This window comes from Anser cygnoides, chromosome 4 (genome assembly GCF_040182565.1).
Source record: "Anser cygnoides isolate HZ-2024a breed goose chromosome 4, Taihu_goose_T2T_genome, whole genome shotgun sequence".
NCBI lineage: Eukaryota > Metazoa > Chordata > Aves > Anseriformes > Anatidae > Anser > Anser cygnoides.
Genome location: NC_089876.1, coordinates 61,684,099 through 61,696,184, shown reverse-complemented (window position 1 = coordinate 61,696,184; position 12,086 = coordinate 61,684,099). Strand labels below are relative to the sequence as shown.

The 12,086-nt window shown below is 38.9% G+C and overlaps 1 protein-coding gene across 1 annotated transcript; it reads right to left on the bottom strand.

Moving 5' to 3' along the window:
- Positions 1-4,906: 4,906 nt before the first annotated feature.
- Positions 4,907-12,046, bottom strand: FRG1 (FSHD region gene 1). Its single transcript, XM_013179906.3, has 9 exons — positions 11,890-12,046; positions 11,603-11,670; positions 9,856-9,978; positions 8,879-8,936; positions 8,578-8,692; positions 8,096-8,200; positions 7,391-7,482; positions 6,663-6,773; positions 4,907-5,777 (listed from the first exon to the last, which is right to left on the bottom strand). The coding sequence occupies exons 1-9, from the start codon at positions 11,985-11,987 to the stop codon at positions 5,741-5,743; spliced, it is 807 nt and encodes a 268-aa protein (XP_013035360.1). The 5' UTR covers positions 11,988-12,046; the 3' UTR covers positions 4,907-5,740.
- Positions 12,047-12,086: the final 40 nt, after the last annotated feature.

Below are 12,086 nucleotides of genomic sequence, written 5' to 3'. Positions count from 1 at the left end.
GCCGTGAGGGGGCGGCGGCGCCGGCAGCCCCGGGACGCCGCCAGGCGGGGTCCGGAGAGGGGCTCAGCGCCCCCCTTACCTCAGCGGTGGGCTCCTAGCCCCCTGCCCCTGTGTGTGCCGACCTGAACCCTGCCTACTGCCCTGGGGAGCCTGCTCTGCTACGGAGAACACCCCCCCACTCACCCCTCTTCTCTCCCCCGCCCTTTTATTTTCTTTTTGGTAAAGGAGAGGGTTGACTTTTAGGCATGAATTAAAAAAAAAAAAAAAAAACACCACCAAGAACCTGTTTCTGGTCTTAATTCCCCATCCACTCCCTTCAAAGCTTTCCATGGGAACTAATGTGCTTCCCCAAAAGGCTCCACTCTCATTTTCAAGTAATGACAGCATTACCACCTTACCTTGTGTTAGATGTCCTGACCTATTAGCTTTCAAATAATACCCTACTAGCAGCAACAGCTTACTACCTGAAAATCTCTCATTAACGTAGTAAATACAGTAACATAAAGTACTCCTCAGTTGCTTCACTAGCTGAAAAGAATCTTGCAAGCCAACAATAAAAAACCCTGTACCGTGTTTACCAATTTTTGTTCTAAGACTGATGTGTTAAAAAATAAAACATGCCATAAAACAACACCTGGGGTTCCCGGCACAAGAGCTGCAAAACTGGCCAGCAGCATCATGGACCTGCCCTGAGCTGTGGGAAAGGGAAGCTGCTGGGAAAATGTAATCTGAGGAAAACTTCTCCACCAGTTCTGCTCAAGAAAACCTGAAATAAATTTGTGTCTCTTAGGCAACGCTAAGACCAAACCTGTGGTACCAGTTTTCCACTTTGTATATACTGTGATGTTTAATTACTCTCTGTGCTTGGGAGATTTTCAAGCAGGCAGTTTTTAAGGTAATGAGATGCAAGGCAGTCACCTTTTTCAGGAGGAAGGAGTTTCTTCTGCCTTGCCTGCTTAGGGATGTAGGAAACAGGCAACTGGAGCAGGGAGCCAGTCTAATACAAGAATCAGAGAGTATTAGATCCATCACTCTAAGCATGTTGCCCATTATTTATTTGCTACTATAAATAAATGGTATATTTGTTCTAATATGAAGTACGAGTCAGCATCAGAATAAGATGCATACTACAGGTTTTTTTTTATATAAAAAGTATGATATTAGTGTGAACAGGTGAACGTATAATCTAGAAGTATGTTAGCAACAGACACTGGAAAAAAATCCTGTGTGAATATTAAAAACTCTCTAGGACCTCTGTGTTTTAGTTTACATCTTGTGCCTTATCCAGTGCCCAAATCAGGTTCTATACGTTATGTCTTTCTATGCACAAAGAAAACAAGCAATACGTTCTCTAATATCATGATTTAATTGGCTATGCAATTAATTCTTATATGAAACAGAGAGTGGCAAGAAAAATAAAGTAAGTCCCTGGCAGATGGTTAATTGGAAGGTTGCATGGCATTGCAGAAACAGGAAAGGATAAAATAGATGCATTATAAGGTGTGAAAGCCTTGGGCAAATGGAGGGTGTGCAACAGCGTGTAGGAAGAAAATCAGCTCAAAACTTAAGCTTAGAATTGCACAAAACTTTAGGTGTCAAGCAGAAAAGCATTATATGCTTGTGGAAGAAGGTACAGAACCAATCAAGGGATTTAAGAAAGGAGGAAAATTACAGAGTAATGTAAGAAACTCAAGATTTTCATGACAGTGTCTTCAACAAATAGGAAATGAAGCAGTTTATATAGGGCCCAGACTTTTTTTTTTTTGGTTGAAAACAAATACCTGTAAGACAATTTTATATTTACTTTATATAGGTACGTGAATATGTTGTTATGGTCTATGGTGATAAATAACCAGATTAAATTGGACCTGCTATTTTCTAAACACACAGCACCTTTTGCTCAGATTTAGTTTCTGGAGCACACAGTTTAGATGCTTTAGGAAATTTACCTTCTGGACATTTTTAACTGCAGAAAAGCAGTAAGAACTTCGGAAAATTACAAATTCTGAAGAAAAAATTATGTCATGGTCACGTTACACATGCATGACTTACGTTTTTGAAGTCTCTTTGTACTTTTGATTTAGTTCTTTCACTGAAGAAATTCAAAGTTTAAGGAACAGTTAACATACTTGAATACCTGTTTTTCTGACTACGGCTATTCTGCCGGGTTCCTATAAGGACACCTGGTCTCCAGGGCCCACGCTACTTCAGGTCCTCCATTTTGTTGTCTAGGTTTCTTCCATCAGTTTTCATCAATTTAAGTCAGAAGAAAGTAGTTTGAGATGTGTGATTTACTCATTAACCGTACTACCTGACAGCTGGTGACACCACTAGTAGTACTTCATATCCACCCTTCTACATTCTCTTATTTGTCTATCCAGTATCTACTTACCATGTATATTCCTTTCTTTAGAAGTACAGACTGCACAAATTACTTCTCTTTCCTCTGTGTTTCAGTTAAAGCTTTCTGCTAATGCTGCTACCAGGAGACCTCTGCCAGAAGACAGCATCACCAAGAACAATCCATGAATGCCTCCAATGGGAAAATACACCAATGCACTGCTTATAGCAACAGACTGATATTCACCATTTTGTCACACCTTTGATTTCACCGCCATTTCAGTGAAATCCCCCAGATCTCTGCTTCTCCACTATCTCAGGCCGCCTTTCTTTTGTTTTTCAGCAAGTACCCAACGTATCATTAGTCCCAACAGGGAGGGCAACCCTGTTTCTGTGACAATACTCTTTCCCACCCCAGCATTGCCAGTCCATTGCTAAATCCAGTGTTGCTTCTTGTACTTGTGAAAGTTTCATTTTATTTGTTCTGAGATTTCTTTTTGCTTCACTTCTTCCTAGCTCTAAAACAAACACACCTCTCAGTTCCATTTTTCCTTTACTATCACTTACGGCTACTTACAGTGCCTACACCTTGTATTTTCATATTTACATTGGTAAATATGACATGGAAAACTCCTTTCCACAGATAATTCCAAGGCTCTTCTTCAGATTCTGAACACTCCTTTCAGCACCCTTTCCACTGGTATATCAGATTTCTGCTTCAAGCTGCATCTGAATAATCATTTTTGAGTTCTGCCAGACAAAATTTTATTTAAACTGTGCATTTGTGAAAGGAAGAACAGATGCTGTAACATCAGCCTACTTCACCCATCAGCATTCACTTCAGATGAATTTCAGAATCATAGCGATTGTTGATCAGTAAAAACTGCCATGAACTTCACAGTTAAGACCTGAGGTTATTCAAAGTCAAAAGTAATAGATGGTGAAGGCCAACAAAAAATCTGTCACAGCCACTTTATTTTTTGTATTACGTGCCCAATAAACAATTACTCTGGCACAGAGCCCAGTCCTAGTGCTGCTACCTCCTTCCCAGTGTTTTTGGGAACAGTTTTGGCAGTAGGCCACTTCCAGGTCCAAGACGTTGCAACAGTCGTACATCAGGTTATTTACATTTCCAGACAGGGACATGGGACCTACAACCACAACTGCTTAATGAGCCCTAATCCCTGGAGCTGGACCAAACTGAGGAGTGCTAGGGAAGACTAATTACATTTTTTCAGTGATAGCACAACCCACAGCTATGATGCATTTTCACATAAGAATTCCTCAGACTCTGTCCGGGAGCATTTGCCAGTAATCATCTGTTTACTTCCAGCTTTCAGCCTTCCCCCTGCAAATTCAGTGTTTGCATTTAAGACTTTTTATACCTTGGTTATTGATGCGTGAGAGAATTTTAACAAAATTCTGGAGATACCTGCAAAATTAGAATCAAAGATCAGTGCTGCTAATTAGCTTCTTTTTGCAAACCTTCTAATGCAGAGTCTCACTACAAAACACTTTGGTATTCCTAGTGATTGCTTGCTTTGAAAGAATGTGCAGTTAATAGAAACCAATAGGAAATAAAGATAATTTCCAGCCATTCCTGTTACATGTTATGCTTAAAGATTAAACTCAAATTTTTGTACTAAAACTAAAAATAAAACCCGTTAACACTTTAAAATGAATCCATTGAACTTGATAATGGTAAAAAGGTACAGTGTTTAATCACTGTGTGATCATCCGATCACTACATTTTTGTTAACAGTATGGCCTGAAATACAATAATTAGATAAAGGATACTTATCACTGCACAATTAACTGCACAATTACGCCAGTTGCACAAACCAGGGGGGACATTTTTCATTTCTCAAGCTAAATTCGGAAGAAAAGGCACTCATTCCAAAATAGATATTCATACAAGGAACCACTGAATATGCCTACTCTTGTAAAAAAAAATGCATCATGTGAATTGGAGGTATAAATTGAATAAATTCCAATGACTTAAGAGGGGAAAGCCCTGTGGCAAATCTCTCTACTCAGACTGGATAGAGCTGGGTATGGGAAGTTTAAAAGAGTCCTCAGAGAAAGGTCTGAAATTTCATTTGCTTTTCTAGAAACACAAGTTGAAGAATCACTGCATTGCATTATGAATTTGCCCAGCCCATGGACTTTCTCCTTTTGGTTTCATTTATCTGTATGGGTTATCTCCTCATTTATCTCTTGGCTAATCTCACCATACCAGCTATTGTTTTAGTCTCAAAAATTCAAGTCGGTTTAGATAATTACAACTTACCTAAATTCTCCATGCTTTTTCTTAAGATCAACTGTCTATGACATAAGACCAATTTAAATTGCTACTACTGCCTAGACTTTATTAGCCTGTTCTCGTTCTTTTTGGAGACATCATTATCTTGCACTAGCTTATTGCTTTGTACTACTACTGCAGTTCAAACTGATGGCTAGGAGAGGATCTACGGAGACAACTCAAATTATTACCATAAAAATCCTCAGCATTATTACCAAGTAATCCTTATGAAGCATTTTACAGAAATGGAGAGAGTAAATGATCTGAGGTAGTTCCTATGGAGATGCTTTTATTGAAAAACTTGGTAATCAGAACAGACACGGAAAACCATATTTTATACAAGATACTAGGAACATGTATTACACTATGACCTTAAAAAAAGCTGTTTTTTTTTTTTTTAAATTGAATTCCATACCCTAAAGAAACCAGCAAGTTTGATTGAAATAAGTCTTCCCCTCTCGTAAAATGAGCAGCCTGCTAACACAAGCCAGTCATTCCCTTTTCTTACGAGACACCCGCATTTCCATTTGTAATGGGGTTCTTGTGACTTGTTCACACTTCCACCATATGGATTACGTCATTTATCCATCAGACAGTGGGTCTGTTTTGAACACTGCTTAAACAAGACTGAATATTCTGGCCCCTACCTGATACAGTGCAGAAAGGCTCCACAGACGTCCTACTCAGTTTCTGATACGATGTATTCTAAGACATCCATTTGCAATTATTTCTTCATGCTTGTTGAAGACAGTTACGTATTTCTTAATAGTTCAATGGGCTAACGATATTTTCATTTTGAGCTTTATCACCATTCTAATCTGCCCTTTAATCACTGTAAGTTCAGGTTCCTTTCATCAACCTCGGAAGATTCAGTGGATGAAACAATTTGTCTTTTGTTAAATAACTATCTCACTATTCATTACTAGAAGGTGACACTAGTTCAATGCCTAGTTATAGCTCTCAGGCAGTCCTTTAAAAATAATATAATAAAAACATCAGCAAAATGCCTTTCATAAAAAATAATTATAAAACATTTTACTTGTGTTTTCAATTTGACCATATAATCAAAGATGCAGAGGAAAACGGCCCAGCTGGTTGTCACTTGCAGTATCTATCCGCTTTCACTTTTGCTCGCCTGTGTGGAAAGAGTAATGAAACAAGACTTAGACTAAAACCAAAGGTGATTACATCTGAATGTTTTAACTGCCTCAAAGTCTTAAACAGACACAGAAAGCAGTTCTCTTAAACTTTACTTCAAAGCACACATAAAAGCCTAACAATACACTGGATTTGTTACTTTGTTTTTTTAAAGGAGATACAGCTATAACAATGTGTAAAGTTAACCTTGTCTTGCCTTTCAAATCACCACCTGTGTTTTGTCAGATCACTGAGGGAGGGAACTCAAACTGAGTGACAGTTGAAACTGACACTCAATCTGTGATAGCCATGGTGTGTTTTCACATCACAATAATACAGTATCACAAGTCGTCTTCTGCATTTCAACCAAGCAAATTTCAACAAATATTTATACCATACAAAATATTAAAAGTTCAAGACAGTTTCTGCATTCTCAGCTTACAGGGAAAGAAAGATTTATTCCCATTAGATAACGCGAAGGCTAATTAATAAATGCTATTTCTCTTTAAAATGCAGCTGTCTCCTTTCCAAACTGTTCTGGAACTGAAGGTACTGAAAACGTGAAAAACTTATTTTTTGTTATTTAAAAGATTCATCCCTCACTTCGGCTGTACTCCACAAACTGAGCAAACTTCTTTAGAGATGTCCAAAAGAATTCACTTCTGCTTAAATCCCAACCTGGGAAGTTCAGCCAAGGAAGTGAAAATTCAGAAGAATAACAAAAAAAAAGGCAGCAGAACACTGACCAGGGAAAAAATGCTCAACACCCACACCTACTCCCTGAAATCTAACCATCTTTCCATCTTTTGTATTACGAGTTCACTGTAATTCCATCTCCCAATAGCTTTTAAATCAGTGCATTATTTCTTATACATTAGAGTACCTGTCGAGCAGTGTTTCATGAAAAGTGCCTTCTTTCCTGGCTTTTCTGAGGGCTTTCGTATCTTCTTTGCTTATTTTGAGCTTTTTATCTTGAAAACTTTGGAATTTCTTTCTATAAGGGAAAAATTTTAAGAAGTTAACTTCTTTAAAGTTTTGTGTTTCAGTAAGAACTGTGATGAGCAACTTAAGTCCTATTATACAACTGGCCTAATAAAATCCAATAAACCATCATACTATCAAGTAGTGCTATACGACTTCCCTAGGTGAAACACACTCAGGCATTTTTGGTGCTAAATAGGAACGACACCATACATGATTAACACAACATGCTTACAAAGTTGTGAAGAACTTCATCTCCTTCAACTAGTAGCATGACAAGTCAGGAGTGAAGGGGGATAGAGGACTCTGGAGTGAAACTGAGCTTGAGAGTAAGGGGAAAGACAGGCATTTTAGTTTTTTGGTCCATGTTTCTCACTACTTATATCTATTTTAATAGTCAATAAGTTAATTTTCTACAAGTTGAGTCTGTTTTAACTGCAACAGTAACTGACAAGCAAGCTCCCTGTCTTGATTTTGACCCGTGAGCCTTCTCATCCTATTTTGTGTCCTCATCCTGATAAGGAGGAAGAGAAAGTGAACAAAGAACTGGTAGGCCTTCCAAAGAAAACCCCAAAGAAAAAAGGAAAAAAAAAAGGCACTTAAATCTGTTAAAGGCTGTCAGCTACATACACATAATTGATTTCACACTGTTTAACATTTCCTTTATCTTCTTGTGGGATGTCATCCTTCTTCTTAGCTTCTCTTTCAGCACAAGTTCGAATCTAGTCATTGAGAAGAAAAAAAACAGAAGTTGCAGGTTAAAGACGATATATCCTGCATAACTTAAGAAAATCTGTGACTGTCATTCTGTTATCAACTTTGAAAATGGTTAATTCACAACCAGAGAAAATAGCAATAACAGCAAAAGCTGCCTGAAATATGAAAAAGGATTAAACATAGTCCTTAATACTAGTGTAAGACATAGCTGCCTTCATCTTAAAGAAGCACCGTTACAGTTTCTAGAGTGAGCAGGGCTAAAATACCTTTCAGAGAAACTGACTCCACAGTGTTACTGCTCTGACTAGTACATGCTTCCCTGTTTGGAGAGGCGTGTCTTTCACGTCCAACAGAAAGCAAGATGGTCCTTCCACATCCTCTTACATAAACAGTCTCCACACCTGCATCATTCTGGCTAACCTTTTTTTGTCCCTGGTTCTGTCAGATTTCACCTCTCTTGTACCAAGCTGTTGAGAGCTATCTGGAGTATCACACAGAAGGTCTTAACCACCATTTCTTTAGTGAAACAAATACTTACAGTAAACAGGAAAGTAGCTTGTAATTATAACCATACAGTAACTGTACCATACAAATGCTTAACTGTAGAAAACAGATTACCTTTATCATTTCTTCTTCCCCTGCTGTTTTGCTTTTGGCTTCTATATCTCCCTCTTCATTACATCTAATAAAACGGCTGTTTGCTGCTAGCAATGCCATCTTCTTCTGCAGAAAACAGTATCACATCAGTAGCATAAGGATTTTGTATATAAACCTTGATTCATAACATTTATTTCATTCATCAGAAAGTTCTGTAAATGCGTTCTGTTCTTTTACATATAGACACTTCAACAGCTAGCTAGTGGACTCCTTTGTTCTTAATTTGTATGTCAAACTGCAGTAACTTTAGGCACTTTAGAAACTTAAGAAGAAATACAGTAAATACATTGTAGTTGGGAAAACAGAACATTAGAAGTTACAATACAGAAGAGACTGCGAAAGGGCAACCAACAGTAAACATCTTATTGCCCGTCAATATAGGCTGCAAGTCAAAATACAGTTAAATGCTGGGAATCTCAGGTGAATTGTCTGAAGTAACTTACATCTTGAAAGACAGGTTCCCATTGCTCTCTTGATCCTATAGCATCTGAACGCCCGACAACAAGTCCATCTGAATTTATACCAAGGTATTTGCCATAACCAGACTTCAGAGCAATCCTCAAAGGGAAAACAAAGTGAAACAATGAAGAATGTTGAGTTAAAGCCATTCACAATATTCAATACAAGCTTTTTTTTTTTTTTTGTATACAATGCATTTCAAGAGAAAATTAAAACATGTATTCATACCAGAAAACAAACAAAAAACAAGTATGAAAACTTGAAATATTTTGTTACAGTAGTTACCTTGTATCAGACAACTTCACCGCTGTAAACTGTTCAGGAGGACTAGGGCCTTCATCACCTTCGGAATGAAATTTTCAGTAGTTAGACATCAAGTATTATGCATACGATATTTAAACAGTCAATACTGCAGAGTTTCAAACAAGCTGAAAAATAATGCAACGGCCTTTGCTAAATACTATGGAAAGCTATAATACTGTGTTTCTTTAGAAATTCCTTTTGAACATTCACACTCTTAAAATACAAAGCAAAGCAGGAGCTTATTTGCATTCATGTATTTGGTGTGCTTTAAATAATACAAATACAATCCTTGTGTCAAAAAACATAAAAAACGTAATCTCCTTATAACATTATTTTCTCCATACCAAAACATACTATGGTTCAGCTGTGGTAACCTAACTTCTTATCCGAAAAGCTACTACTCACCATCTCTCAAAACCTAAGTGAGATAATACTGTCATCATTGCTTTTATCTCGCTCTGGAGATGAGGCACACTGTCAGGGTTTTGGAACAGTTCTCTTCTGACTGATGGTTCCCAGATTCAAATTAAGAGACAATCTAATTATCTCCACCACCTTAGCAGTCAGTCCACTTGCACAGCAACAAAACAAATACAGCACAATAAGGATGCAGCAATAATCCTTGACACTCATCTACCTTGAGTTTCACCCTTCAATTAACACCAGAAGCGTTTTATAGAATTTAATAAAAGTTATAATGCTTTTTATTCAGTAAGCTGTACGGCCTTTTAACAGGTGATCCTTTCCAATGCAGTTCAACTTATTATACACATAACACAGCAAGAAACTAAGTAAGTGAAACTGATAGGTAGTCATTAGGTTTCGGTCATGCTACAGCCAACTTTATTGCGTTACATGTAATAAACTGCCTTGAGCTGTAAAACAGTTTGCCTTAAAGTGATGCTATGTTCATGCTTTTCATTAATAAAACTATTTTTTCCAAGTTTCCTGAAACAAACCTTTATGCGGTGCTCCAAGTGTAAACAAGCCGTTATCAAGAGCATGGATGTAAGCTCCTTTATCCATTTCTATAGCTATAGTTCCTGTAATTTCACCAAAATTACTGACAGCCCACCAGTTTCCTAAAATACAAAACATCACATTTAATGGAGTAATTACAACTTCTGATTACAGTAGTTCAAGAGATAGTAATCCTGCACCTATTCCGAGATTTGGCACTCTATAGATAGCAACAGGCTTCTAATTGCAGGCTCCTGCGCTCTGTCCCCTCTTAGTGGTGTTAGGCCATGGAGCACATTGATCCATCCAGCTGATCCAGTAGAAGATACAACTTGCAAGAAAGGTTCCTTCCCCCATTCCCACCCCCAACCTGCTTCCTCCAGTTTTGTGGTCACAGTAAATTACTAGTGTAATGACTTCTGTTGTGCTGGAGAAGCTCTCTCATCTTGCTGCTAGATTACTTCATATGAGCTGCATTCCTCAGACTTAAGATGTTCTAGACAATCAGTGTTCAAATGTTTTAGCCCCCCAGAATTCAAACTTAAAGGCTCACATGTATAAATTAGAATTATGACATTTGTATTTTTAAAGAGCAAAACTTTCTCCTGGTCTACTATCTTAGATATATTTTCTGCCTAAGATAATTATTTTAAATTAATCAGAATATATCTTTTTTCAGCAAGTTGGTCTTGAGCAGAAATATTGTTCCCCATCTTCATACAACATACAGAGCAAATAGGCTTGTCCTATAATGTCATGACTTAGAGATCAGCATATGAAATTTCCAAATCTCTTCCAGCACTTTTTTGTGACATTTTAGTGTCTTTTAGTGTAAAATACAATAGTCCATTTTGTCATATATGATATTTTGTTTTAACAGAAAAATAGGGATAACTCCCCTTGTACGGCTTTAGATTATGCCTGTGCGCACATAATAGAAAATGATATTTATCCCGTAACATGCACTGTTATGGTATGCATCTGCATCTCTCAGGGCTTTATGGTTATTTCTTTAGCTGTTTTTGTGAACTGCGATAAATGAAGAATACAGCAGTTTCAAAAGGCAGCACTTAGCCAAGTTACCACTCAAGACCATACATACTTTGATCCTCCTCTTCCACAAACCAGGAAAAAATACTGTTATATTTGGATATTGGTTGATGTTTGTTGTCTTCAGTTTCAACTACTGATAGCAAGTTTATAATGTGAATACATCACAGTAATCATGACAAACTGAAAACAAGTAAACAAACCAACCAAGACTTTTCCTTTCAAGAGGGCTGAAGGTTTGAGTGAACTAAAGACCCCAGGCAAGAAGCAACTGCTGGCAGAATAAGAACAGGAAGTACAGGCACCCCATCTAGTGAATTTTCAAGTAATAGTAACACAAGATATATTATTTACATACAAATATAAATAATAGCGTTACAGCACTATATATAAGTCTCTCTGCCTGAAACAAATTTTGTTGTGAAAAAACATGAGTTACAAGCAGATAAGGAGCTTGAATTATGTAAGCTCATAAGTGCGTTAAGAAGATAAATATGTGCAAAATCGATCCCACTGGTATCAAAAATTCCCTCTGGCACCCAGGGAGGTGTGACTTATAAACAGTGTGCTCTGACAAGTAGCTAGAAACCTGTGCAGGGCCTACACTCAGTTTTAAGCGCCCTACAAGCACCCCTTCAACTTGTGCTACCCCCTACTGCTTCCGTACTGCCACACGGCTCCTGCAGGGCCGCTCACCGACGATATCAAGCTGCTCTTCCGCATCCTCCTCCCTTTTCCTTTTTTTCTCCTTGTGCTTCTTCTTGCTGCAAAAGGAGAGGCACAGAGGTGGGCACACGCCTCCCACCCAGCCCCTCGCTCCGCCACGGCCCCAAGCCCCCCAGGAGCGGGGCACCGGGGGGCGAGAGGCAGCACACCCCAAAACCTTCAGCCCCCCGCGGCCCCTTTACAGCAACCCCCCGCACCGAAGCCAGTGGTGAAGCACCGAGCTGGCGGCCGAGGGACAGGACGAGCCGTCCCCTCACCTCTTCTCCTTCGCCCCTTTGAGGACGAGCTTGGTGGACTTCACGCAGGAGTACTCCGCCATGTCGGGACCCAGGGCAGGGCGGGCCGGGCCGCGCATGCGCCCGGCGCTCAGCTCTCTGCCGCCGCCATGGCGCCGCTCGGCGGTTGGAAGCCGAGCCTGAGGGGAAAAGTTATAGGAGCAGCGCTGACAGCGAGT

Coding starts and splice junctions, on each gene's coding strand:
- FRG1 (XM_013179906.3), bottom strand. CDS start 11,987: ATGCGCGGCCCGGCCCGCCCTGCCCTGGGTCCCGACATGGCGGAGTAC. Junction 8,201..8,577: donor GGGAACCTGTCTTTCAAGAT/GTAAGTTACTTC, acceptor TGTTTTCTGCAG/AAGAAGATGGCATTGCTAGC. Junction 6,774..7,390: donor CAGTGTGAAATCAATTATGT/GTATGTAGCTGA, acceptor TTTCCCTTATAG/AAAGAAATTCCAAAGTTTTC.